At 48.1% G+C, this 12,563-nt stretch overlaps 1 protein-coding gene across 1 annotated transcript; it reads right to left on the bottom strand.

Annotated features, from left to right (window-relative positions):
• Window positions 1-2,089: 2,089 nt before the first annotated feature.
• On the bottom strand, window positions 2,090-9,085 carry CST3 (cystatin C). The gene is made up of 3 exons (XM_050952260.1): window positions 8,831-9,085; window positions 3,881-3,994; window positions 2,090-2,430 (listed from the first exon to the last, which is right to left on the bottom strand). The coding sequence occupies exons 1-3, from the start codon at window positions 9,053-9,055 to the stop codon at window positions 2,353-2,355; spliced, it is 417 nt and encodes a 138-aa protein (XP_050808217.1). The 5' UTR covers window positions 9,056-9,085; the 3' UTR covers window positions 2,090-2,352.
• Between the last annotated feature and the right edge of the window lie 3,478 nt (window positions 9,086-12,563).

Below are 12,563 nucleotides of genomic sequence, written 5' to 3'. Positions count from 1 at the left end.
CTCTCTGCTAAATCAGAGCCCTTTTAATCCTTGGTATCTTCTACCTAGACACTGTAATCAAGTCACCCTTCACTCTTCTTTTTGACAAGCTAAACAGATGGGGCTCTTGAAGTCTCTCACCATACGGCAGGGGACTGGACTAGATGACCTCTCGAGATCCCTTCCAGTTCTGTGCTTCTGTATCCTCCAGCCCTCAACTCCAGCCCTCTGCACTGTCTCCAATTTTTCATCTCTTTAAAATGTGGACAGCAGAACTCTACCAATATTCCAGTGTGGCCTCCCAAATACCATATACAGCAGTACAATCACCTGTTTCTACTCACTCGTGCCTGTTTAGCCAAGGACTGCATTAGTCCTTTTGGCCACAGCATCACACTGGGAGGGCATGTTGAGTTGCATTTCTACTGTGACCCCTAAATCCTTTCCAGCCCCTTCTTTCCAAGATGCAGTCCCCCATTTTGTTGGCATGGCCTGCATTCCTCATTCCTGGATGCATAATTGGCTGTATTAAATGGGGCAAGGTTACCAAGCAATCTAGATTTGCCCTGGCCAGTCTGCCAAACTTAATCAGCAGTGATTTATATTTACTTCCACAGCTACCTTTGTCCACTGAACTTGTAATCTCATCAAAAAATGAGATCAAGTTTATTTGATAAGACCCTGGTGCCTGGCATTAATTATATCCTTATTATCAATTTAATTCCATGTCAGCTTTTCTGTTTTGCCTGGGAGTGATGTCAGGCTAACTGGCCTGTAATTACGTGAGTCCTCCCACTTGTGCCCCTTTTTGAATATTGGCACAACAGTAGCACTCTTCCAGTTTTCAGAAATTTCCCAGGTATTCCAAGATTCATAAAAATTAACATGAAGGGGCTTGAGATTTTCTGAGCCAACTCTTTTTGGACTCTTGGGTGCAAGTTATGCAGGGCTGCTGATTTGAAAATGTTCATCCCCAGTAGATGTGGTTTAACATCCTCCTTGTTTACTAATGGACTGGAAAGTATGTCATCATCCTTCTGTGAGACAAGTACATCCTTCCTTACAGATAAATACTTCTGTATTGAACACTTCTGCGTTATTAACAATGTTACCATCCTCCTCTTGCATTGGGTCTATAGCTGCTATGCTGCAAACACTTCTCCACCTAGGTGCATGTCTGCAGGCTCAAAGCCATTATTTGTGGTGGTTTGTCTGCTGAGAAAAAGCCTTCTCAGGCCCTGTCTCTGAAAGCAATTGCTCCTCCCCTATGCTGAACTTCTAACAACACTGACTGAAATGAAGTGTCTGGGGGAGTCAGGGAGAATGGCATGTTTAACCATTACAAACACAGGGAGCTCAGAGTACTGTCCTTGGATACCTGATCCATGTGTTTATCATGCACTGAAGATTATGGTACATTCAGGGGCAGGGCGGGGGTGCAAAATGACTGGGCATGTCTTTTAAAAATATCCACCCATAAGAAAAAGCTCCACCCCATGATTCACCCCTCCCATTACATTGTATATGTTCTGAGCATCCCTGGGCAATTGAAATTGGGCTCAACCTTCAGTAGGACTCCTTGGTTTTAGCTCCTTCTGGATTGATGGGGTAGTACACCCCTCTTAGAGCTATTGTTCCAGGCTCTCAGACTCAGGCAGAGAGATACTGCTGCCTTGGTTAATCCTTGAAAAGGTGATCCCTTCACAGCTAGGGTTACTTTTCAGGCTACTGTCTTGCTGCCCAGAATCTTAGCTTTAACTTAAAAGAGGGATCTGTTCATTGTACTGCCATAATCCAAGCCTGGATTATATGGGTGCTATAAGTAGGATCTCACATGACTTCCAACACAACCACACCACACAACTGGTGCAGCAAAACCCAGGCCAAACAGCATGAGTGCTGTTGATCAGGACTGAGCTCCACACAGCTCTGCCTGTGTAGGGAACTTGCAAAGCAGATGCTAGCTCCTGGGAAAGCTCCTCCCTTTAACAGGCAACACAGCCATTTGTAGGCTTATAATGCACACTCCCGACTACGTGCTCTGGCACTTATTAGTTTTATTTCTGTCAGTTTCTGTAACAGGGACAAACATTTCTCAAAACCTCTGACATTGACAAGTTAGGTTAATGTTTTATTTGAAAGGACAGACTGGAGGAACAAAGTAATGATAGGTAAGAAACAAAAAACATTCTGTTTTGCTTCAAAGGAAGGTTACAGAGCTTTACTTGCATAGCACAAGTGTATATAAGCATTTGAGTTAACAGCAATGGACAGAAATCCATCTCAAGAGGGTAATTCAGATTATTGCTTTTTCTTTAAAAACAGCAAACCTACAACAACTGGTTGCCGACATGTGCAGGAACGAACAGGTGCTTATTGGCATTTATTTTCCAGTAGGCTAATTTTGTTTAGCCAAGGAACAGTGTACACTACGAAGCTGCAAGTGATGTGCTGAGGAGAAAGGGGAGAGGGAAAAAAAAGTTAGTTTACAAATATAAAAATGCAGATATAATTGAACCGGTCATGCCAGGGATGCAAACCTTTGCCATCTGTGGAGGTCAGCAGCATATTGACCGAGAAGGTGGCTCTTTAAATAATCTGCACTTGTGAATATTCTGGGACAGTTTCACCAAGAGGAGACCAGAGTTGGAAAACTAGTTTTCCAAAAGTGTCAAGCACCCAACCACTGCCATCAAAGTCAGCAGGAAAGGCTGAGTGCTCAGCACTTCTGAAGATCAGGTTAGCTCCTCTAAGGGGGTCTACACCACAAACTAGCCACCCACAGCTGGTCCATGCCAGCTGCTTCAAGCTCAGGGGCTGTTTAATTGCAGCACAGACATTCGGGTTTGGCTTGAGCCTGGGCTCTGGGTCCCTGTGAGGTGAGATGTCTACACTGAAGTTAAAACAGTCCCATAGCCCAAGCTGTGAGAGCCCAAGTCAGCTGGCACAGGCCAGCCACAGGTGCCTAACTGCAGTGTAGACATACCCTAAGAGCATAACTTCAGCCAAGACTTGCAACAATGGGAGTCTGAAGCTTTGATGGAACTTTTCAGAAGAGAGCTAGCACCCATGTATGTTCAAAAAAAGGATGTGTCAGGGCAGCTAATTCATCAGTGCATGCATCACTGCAGCATGCACAACTCTAGTAACTGCACACACAAGTTACCAGTTAGCTGTGCAACCAGCAGTAACTCTGCATAGAGAATTTCATGCAGAGTTGTAATAAATGTGCATGCAGGCACACATCTGATAAGGACTTCAGAACTACTGGCCTAGATTAACAGTGCTAAGGCTGTAATAGTATTGAAAAGTGGATTCTGATTAGGCACTATTTTGTGGCTCAGTTTAGTCATTAAGGAGTTGATCTGAAATCAGGTGACATGCCCCACTGAATTATGTTATTTGTGTGCAGAAGCCTGGGATTCTTTGCAAATCTGCCACAACGTCAGATCTCAACTCCTATAGCAACTAACCTCTGCCACCGTTAACCTATTTGTAGACCTCAGTGACAAAATGAACCTTTAATAAGTTTGGGACCAAAACTTAAATTTCTCAAATTGGCAGTGAACAATGTGACAGAGGAGTAGGATCTGGAGTGAGAGTGAAGAGCTGTGGCTTATGTTCCCAGCTCTGCTAGACCTATGTGACCTTGGATAAGGTCACTTATTCTCTGTGTATCAGTTCCCCATCTGTGAAATGGGGATAATAGCACTTTTCTCCCACCCTTTGTCTGTCTTGTCCATTTAAGACTGCAAGTGCTGCAGAGACTGTCTCCCTATGTGTCTGTACCACACCTAGCACAGTGGGGCCCCAGATAAGATCTGGGGTGTCTAGGTCATACCTGAATACAAGTTCTGTAGATGCACTAGCCCTCTGAGTTTAAGCTCTTTCTATGCCATACCTTAGCCAGCTCTGGTGTTGAATGAAATTCACAGTCCTGAACTTCCGTTGATGACTTGGTGCAAGTTGTCCGGCCAACCTTAACATTCAGATAGTACTTGACTCCGGACACAATCTGTAAAAAGAGGGGAAAAGCTTGTTTAGAGCACTGATAGATTGTCTAGAAAGCACTACAGGCCATTGACCTGCCGAGAGGGTCAGAGACAGACCGGACTAAAAGGAAGCCTTGTTTTCGTGGTGATGTTGCTAGTCTAGGATTGAGTTCTTTGTGGCACGCACTCTTTTCCTAGGCGTGTACACAGCACCAAGCACAATTTGATTGCAGGGGAGGCCTCTCGGGGGTCGTACTGCAATAAGCACTGAAGAAAAGTGTTGAACAAATGGAGGTGCAAGGAATAAATGAGTGACCCTGGAAAAGCAGAGAGTCCAAGGGACAGAAACCAAACATGCATCCAGAGGAACTGCATGTGGCAATTAAAAATAAGGAGCCAGCACCCTTTGCAGGCCAGAAAACAAAACCCAAGGTGCTGACTCATGGCATGTGATAGCTCTGCTTACTGGCTTAAAAAACTATTAATAGATATGTTCAGTTAAAAGGAACGGAAGCAGATTACTCTTACTACTTTAGTTTATCAACGAGAGTATTGCCAATACCAAGCAGTGGAAGGGGAAAAAAAAAATCACAAGTCTAGCCCCCAAAATCATGATTTTCTAAAAAAGTCATATTACAAAGACCCAAACATTTAAAATATTTGACTTTGAGGTTTTGTGCCTTCAGGGGTCACATGTCCAAGCTTTTCTCTGCAACTGTGAGGGCTAAAAAGTTGCATTCTCCCTCCTCCCTGCCCCCCCGTTCCTTCCAAAAATTGAAGGCTGAACTTCTCATGTAATTACTAGTGCTGTTGATCGCAGTTAATGCCTCTGATTAACTGAAAAGAAAATTAATGCGTTAATTGCATACCCCTGGATGAGGAGGGAGGCATTGGCAGCAGAGGGGCTAGAGCCCTGTGCCCTGAGCCTATATTTGAAAATAGAGAAAAGCCCCCAAAATATTTAAATAAATTGTATTCTATTATTGAACAGTGCAATTAGTCACAATTTTATCTCATGATTAATTGTGATTTTTTTTAAATCACTTAACAGCCCTAGTAGTTGCATGACTCCAAGAGCTGGGGCTTTAATAAAAACACTAGCTTGCTTGCTAGCACACATATATATACCTGCCCCTGGATATTTCCATTACATGCATCTGAGGAAGTGGGTATTCACCCACGAAAGCTCATGCTCCAAAACGTTTGTTAGTCTATAAGGTGCCACAGGATTCTTTGCTGCTAATAAAAACACCAAATATCATGTGACGTGCTAAAGGTCACAAGCATTAGCAACATTCCAGAGGAGACCTCAATGGGACAAAAGCAGGTGCTTTGCTAAATCGGGGTCTCATTCTCTGGCTGACATCCTACAGGAGAATTGCCCACGTGAAGCATTTGAAACAACAAGTGAGGATAGTTTAAAAAAAATAAAAATAAAACATTCTGATTGAGGGCAGCCTATTTTAATTGTTAATAGAAAAAATGAACTAACCACTCAAGGCAGAAGGGCAGCTGAGGGGAGTCCATAGGTTAAAAAACCATTGTGGAATGAACATGTGTCTATCATAACCCTGGTCACTTTCTATGCCTGCTGTCCTTTGCTCCCTCCTTTCTCAGACCTTGCCGCTTTGGGCTGTTGGCACAGTCTGTGTTTGTACACTGTCTAGCACAATGGAACACGCCCCCGCCTCCCTATCCAGGTCTCTGTTCTCTAATGCAATATGCATTAGAAAATAGTGACTGCTAAAGTCCTCCAATTTCAGTTTCAAAGTCTCCCTCCCATCATTGAGGGTAGCAGTATGAACTAGTGGCTAGAGCACTAGACTTGGAGTCAGGAGATCTGGTTCTATTCCCTACTCTGCTGCTGGCCAGCTTGCAGAAGTCACTTAATTGCCCTGTACCTCAGTTTCCCCATCTGTGAAATGGGACTAATGCTACTGACCTTTGTACAGTCTTGCTCTACCAATGAAAAGCACTGTGTAAGAGCTAGGTATTATTTAACTAGTCTTATTTTTTTTAAAGCATTGATCAAATTGTGTCAAGGCCACTAAGTGTCACTTCAGCCTCCAGAGATGTCCTGCAGAAGAGGAAGGGGAGGAGGGAAGAGTTTGTTTCTTTATGATGCAGAGAAAAGGCCTAAAAGATTTTGGTTCCATTCCCCAATTATTTCCACTTCTCCTTGCTTGTCTTTCATTAGCAATTAAAGGTCCTGGTTTTTTTCCTGGGAAACTCTGGATGACTGGGCAGTTGTGGCGGGTGGTTATGACATTACAGATGCCATAGAAACAAAATCCAGAACACTGAAGACAAATGATTGATTTTTATTCAAGCTGTTTAAAAGTCTTCAGTTTTGTTAACCTCTAAGAATCTTTGTTACAACAACCTCAACCCCTTCGAATTAAGAAAACCTCTCCAGAAACATACAAGGCGGCCTGGGAAAAGCAGAGTTTACATTCCTAATATTTCTAAGATAAAACAGGCAAATTGCCCCTCCCTCTCCCCCACTAAATTTTCAAAAGGAACCAACTCATTTCCCCCTCCCTACCCTCTTGTGCAGGGACATTTCAGATAAGTGTTTAGACTCTTTCTAGTGGCCTCCTCACAATGGGATCTGAGCACTCTAGCAGTGCATTAAGTGCTGGGGCTAACATGATTCATTCTCTCATCTTCTCACCAGGGGGACACATGTGTCCACAGTAGACTTTTTTAAAAGCATATGTAGGCACTACATGGTACATCAACCACAAAGATTCTAAGTGCTAAAATGAAATAGAGAAACACTCCTTCCTGGTTACTGTTTGCCTTTCAAAGAAGGCCTGTTTCTCTGGTCCTATTTCAAAAAGCTGGCTTGGTGGTTTGTTTTCCTTCAACTGGCCTGGTCTACGCTACAGAGTCAGGCTGACTTACATTGACCTAATTATGCAAGTGTCTACGCTGCCATGGTGCTCCCACAAACGGAAGTCGCTCACTACGTCGACTAATAACTCCAGCTCTGTGAGGGGCACAGTGCTTAGGTCGATGTAGTTAGGACAACAGCGTCTGTGTAGACACTGTGACTTACATCGCCTGTTGGCTGTCTGCCTCCACACAGGGACTGACAGCCCCCTTCTGCCACCTCCTAGTGTGGGATTGCGTGGGGGGCTCAGGCTCTCCTTCCCCCTCTCAATCTCTCACTGGAAGGCAGCCAGGCTCAGGCTCTCCTCTCATGCACCTTCCCCCCACCGAGGCAGCAACAGAAGAGCTGACAGCTAGACCTGTGAGCCTAGGCACCTGGCCTCAATTTCACAGCAAGGAGCCTATCAGCAGTGAAACTTACATTGTACATTTCACTGTTGCTATTATTTCACCTTTGGTCACTAGAGGCTGTCCGCTCTAGGGCCATGAGGAAATGGGGAGCTCCGGCTGTGAGCCCTGCACTGGGCTGACAGACGGAGATAAACTGTGAAATAACAGCAGCTATGAAACTGACAAGAATGTCAATTTCATTGCTGGTAGGGGCCCTGCTGTGAAATTGAGCCCTGTGCCTTACTCACAGCTGGGGCTGTCAGGGGGTACTCCAGTTGTGAGCCCTGCACAGCTAGCAGTTCCCCACACTAATGAGTGTAAGTGCTCCTGATGAGCGCCACCAGCAGAAGGAGGGTACCACAGACACCAACAACCGATTTAATGACTGCAGTGGCTGTAGGTCGACCTAACTTAAGTTGACCTAATTTTGTAGTGTAGACAGGCCCTTAGTTCTCATGTAGTTCAGTGCCTATACAAGCAGTTCTGTCAAACAACTTGGGAGGAGGGGATTTTAAAGCCCCAGTACAAAATGCTTGATTAGTAAGAGATGGGCCACCTAGGAAAGCATGAATGAGGGGAAAAGCCTGCGAGCAACAAGGGAACGAAGACTGAATAAAGCAGAGAAGCCCGAGAAGAAATGTTCATATGCAGCAGTTTGGTTACAAGGCCCAACCTACTGTCCTCACCTTCACCAACCACATTTGCTCAGCACCAGCCCAGAAAGGAAACTCAGAAGTGGAAAGTAACCCACCACTTACTGGCTCAGCTTCAGTTTTGCATCTCTTGATTTCTCCATTCTACATTTGCAAAACTCGCTGTCATCTCCCTCCCTGACCTTTGGGAAAACATAACTACAGGGGCCTGCCTAAAGCTGGGGTAAAAATTGGGAGTCACTCCAGTTCTGCAGGAACCTTAGCCTTACACAGGGGTAAAATAAATGGAGTTGGAGAACCAACCCCCTACAGGTCCCTCAGGCCTACCAGTTCTTTCCCATGTCTGCTACAGAGGCACATTTTAGGGCCAGGTTAACAGGCAGATTCCCCCCCACACACACACCCTGCCCAGGGCCAGCCTTAGGGGCACCGTGGCCAAGGAAGTGTCATGCAGCAGTGCAGAGTCAGGCACTGCCAGTGTACAGTCAGAAACTGCTCCTGCCTGCCAGGGGAGCGTGGGGGTACCCAGGTTTTTCCCTGCTCCCTGCTGACGGGTAGCGGGGAGGACAGCTGAGTAGGACAGATATTACTTGCTCTCCGCAACAGTACACAGCCCAGGTGGGGAAAGTGCCCTGGATGCAGGGAGCCCTGACATCGCACCTCACTCCCCGCACCCACCCACAGCCCCTTAGGGGTGCCCTGGGGAGCAGCGTCGGGGGGGGGCAGCTGCTTCGTGCCCCCAGATCAGTTTCCCCACGTGGGTGCAGAGGTTAGAGGCCCAGTGCAGGAGTGGGGGGGGGGCAGAGTTTAAATCCAGGGATTCCCACGGGGGCGTCGCTGTCTGCCCCGGGCTCTGCTCGGAGATCCGGGGGGAGGCGGCGGCGGGCTGGCGGGGTGCCCCCCCGGGGGGCTGGCTGGTACCTGCTTGCGGGCCTGGAGGACCTCGGCCACCCGGCTGCGGTACTTGTCGTTGCTGGCTTTGTTGTACTCGCTCATGGCGAAGCGCAGCGCCCGCTGCACCCCCTCGTCGTTCTCCTCGGCGTCCATCAGCCCCCCCAGCAGCCGCGGGGGCCGGTCCTTGGCCAGCGCCGCGCCGGCGGCCAGGGCCAGGGCCAGGGCAGCCAGCAAGAGCCACGGGGCGCCCATCGTCCTGCGCGGGCTGGGGCGGAGAGCGGCGGTGCCAGGGGCCGGCCCCTGCGCAGCGCTATATCCCCCTGGCCCGGGGGGCAGCTCCGCCCCGGCCCGCCCACCTGGCCGCAGCCTGCGCCTGGCCCGGGTGGGGGGCGCCGGGACACGCCTCCCCCAGCCCCCTTCCTGCCAACGGCGAGATCGCCGAGCGTGGGGGTCTGCCCAGGGGCTGACCCCTTAGAGATTGCCCCCCTTGCCGTTTGCATCCCCCCACTCCGGGATGGGGGTGACTTGCATTTGGCTTTGGTTACACATTGCAAAGGGGGAACTGTCTGGCTGCAAACAGGCCTTGGAGACCTGGGAGCAAATGTCAATTGTCCTCTTCTCCCTGCCACTTAAAAAGTTTAGCTGCTTTGTCTTTCTGCCATCCAAGTTCCATCTCGGGATGAAACAAACTCATCAGACTGTGGAATTAAAAACAGCAGCAGCAGCTCTACCTAGCACTTCCCTTCATCTCCTCCTGCTCGACAAAACGTGAATGGACATCAGCCCCCCAAATCGAGATTGCTTAATTTACAATGTAGCTGGTATTTTTGAAGGGGTAAGGGGTAGGTTGTGTGGCATGCAGTGAACAGGGAGGGTAAAAGAAATACCTTTGCTCCTTTTGGCCCATGCAGGTAGCCATTTGGCACTTTGTGGGTAGTTGCTGGTACGGGGCAGATATTTATGTCTGGTATTTCTTTGGTACAATCCCATGTAATTACAAAGAATGTTTCCCAGGACAGAGCAGGAACAAACAATAGAAAGCACTTTCCTTGCTCATAATTCCAAACCTGCCTTTTCAGCCAGCACTCTGCCCAAAGAAAAGGCCCCTCTCTTGGCTTCCTCTTAGAGACATGCTACCAGAGCTTCTCTGGCTTTTCAGGTACTTTCTCTTGCCTGTCGGCTTCTGACACATATGGACGCTTACAGCTGCAATCCAATCAATGCACTATCCCCTGCATTTGCAGTCACTTTTCAGGGAAATTCCTCGTATTCCTCCACAATTAGTGTTTCCCCAGGCCTTCTTTGTGGCCAGTGCTTTGGGCAGTGGTTTCTCTTTTTTCAGATATCTTACTTTCTAAAGGAGCTTAATTGCACCTTCCATTTAGCCATTAGCCTCGAAGAGGTCTCTGATCTATGGGCAACCACAGACAGGCATGCTGGGAGCCGCCAACAGAACAACATTGAGCAACTACATCATTCACCATCCAATACATGCACAGAAATATTGACCCACATTGAGTAGTATATTACTTCACAAGTTGCTTCAATGATTTCCATGAGGCTGTTTGCAGTGTGAGGCCTGGTCTGCGTTTACGTGTTTTCTGGCATAGTTCTGTTGGTTAGGGGGCTGATTCCCCACCCCCTACCCCAGTCCTGACTGACATAGCTATGCTGCCAAAAGCCCTAGTGTAGATGCATTTATACCAGGAAAAAAGAAGTCCTTTTGCTGGTATAATTTATTTTGATCAGGGAAGTATTAGTATAAGTATTCTGGCAAAAACATTCCTTTGCACCGCGGTATAAGCTGCAACTCCACTTTCTAGTGTGGACTAGACCGAAGACGGTGTAGATCAGACATGGGCAAACTAAGGCCTGTGGGACCATCCTGCCCGGCCCCTGAGTTCCTGGCCAGGGAGCCTAGTCCCCGGCTCCTCCCCCGCTGCCCCCCCCTGCGGTCCCCCCTCCTCCGCAGCATGGGGAGCACAGCTGGCTCTGGCCGGGTGGTGCGGCTGCTCCTCCTGCTGCTGGTAAGGGGATAGGGGGGATTGGGTAAGGAAATGGGGGGGTTGGAGGGCACTCAGGGAGCAGGGGGTGGTTCGATGGGGCAGAGGTTCTGGGAGGGCGGTCAGGGGATGGGGAACAGGGAAGGTTGGGAATGGGAGTTCCAGGGGGCCTGTCAGGGGATGGGGGTATGGATAGGGGTTGGGAGGGCAGTTAGGGGACAGAGAGCGGAGAGGGTTGGATAAGGGGGTGGGATCCCATGGGGCAGTTATGGGCGGGGGGTCCCGGGAGGGGGCAGTCGGGATGAGGAGCAGAGGGCGGTTGGATAGGAGGTGGGAGTCTGGGGGGGGCTGTCAAGGGGTGGGGGTGTGGATAGGGTTGAGGCAGTCAGGGGACAAGTAGCAGGGTGGGGTTGGATGGGTTGGGGGTTCTGCGGGGGGCAGTCAGGGGGCGGGAAGTGGGAGGGGGCGGATAGGGGGTGGGGCCAGGCTGTTTGGGGAGGCACAGCCTTCCCTACCCAGCCCGCCATACAAGTTGTGCAACCCCGATGTGGCCCTCGGGGCAAAAAGTTTGCCCACCCCTGCTGTAGATCCAGATTGACAAATCTTGCCCTGAATTAGATGGGGTCCTGCAGAAGAAATAGTAAGTGATCAAGTAATCATAATGCCTACGCACAAGAGAACAGGGTGAAGGTTGTGCCAGCTCCCCTAACCTTCTTGACTACCGAGTGCTTTGCAGACTTGAGTCTCAATCCTGCACAGCCTGATTGCAAAGTTGTGTGTAACATCACATCAGTTAATCCAACTCCTCCAGGCCACTTTCTTACACACCCCGAATTTCCTAGTGAAAACTAGCACACTGGCTTCAATGCTGCAGAAGGACTCACCGCTGGCCCTTTGATTAGAGCTGGCTGGAGGACAGCAGTTCCATTTAGCAACAACTTCTGAGGTTTTGAAATTGGTTTTTGTTCTGCGTTGGAAGGAAACCAAAACCTTTTGAATGTGTTTGCTAAATGGCTGTTCTCAGATTGAAAAGCTCAGGGTTTCAATTTGGGGCTCTCTCTCGCTCTCTCCGGCCAGAAGTGACCAGAGAGCTCTTGACCTCACAACTCTCCTCTATAAAAACGTAATTGAAATCAGTACATCGCTGCCAGATGTTGTGGCTTTGATGAATCAGCTATTTCAATGAAATTTCATTTAATTGAAAATGCCCCACCCAGCTCCACTTCGCACATCCGCAAACACTGGGGTTCCATTTCACCAGACAGATGTTCTTGGCACCTTTCTTGAGGGGTGGGGTGCACTGCCTTGCAACTTACATAGTCATCTATGTACTGGGCCCAGTCCTAGTCAAGATACTCATAAATGATCTGGACAAAGGGGTAAACAGTGAGGTGGCAAAATTTGCAGATGATACAAAATTGTTCAAGATAGTGAAGTCCGAGGCCGACTGCGAAGAGCTGCAAAAGGATCTCTCAAAACTGGGGGACTGGGCAACAAAATGGCAGATGAAATTCAGTGTTGATAAATGCAGAGTGATGCACATTGGAAAACTTAATCCCAACTATACATATAAAGTGATAGGGTTTAAATTAGCTGTTATCACTCAAGACAGAGATCTTGGAGTCATTGTGGATAGTTCTCTGAAAACATCCACTCAGTGTGCAACAGCAGCCAAAAAAGCAAACAGAATGTTGGGAATCATTAAGAAAGGGATAGATAATGAGACAGAAAATATCATATTGCCTCTATATAAATCC

This window comes from Gopherus flavomarginatus, chromosome 4 (assembly GCF_025201925.1).
Source record: "Gopherus flavomarginatus isolate rGopFla2 chromosome 4, rGopFla2.mat.asm, whole genome shotgun sequence".
Classification (NCBI taxonomy): Eukaryota; Metazoa; Chordata; order Testudines; family Testudinidae; genus Gopherus; species Gopherus flavomarginatus.
The sequence above is the reverse complement of the archived record's forward strand: the minus strand, read 5'-3'. Positions and strand labels throughout refer to the sequence as shown.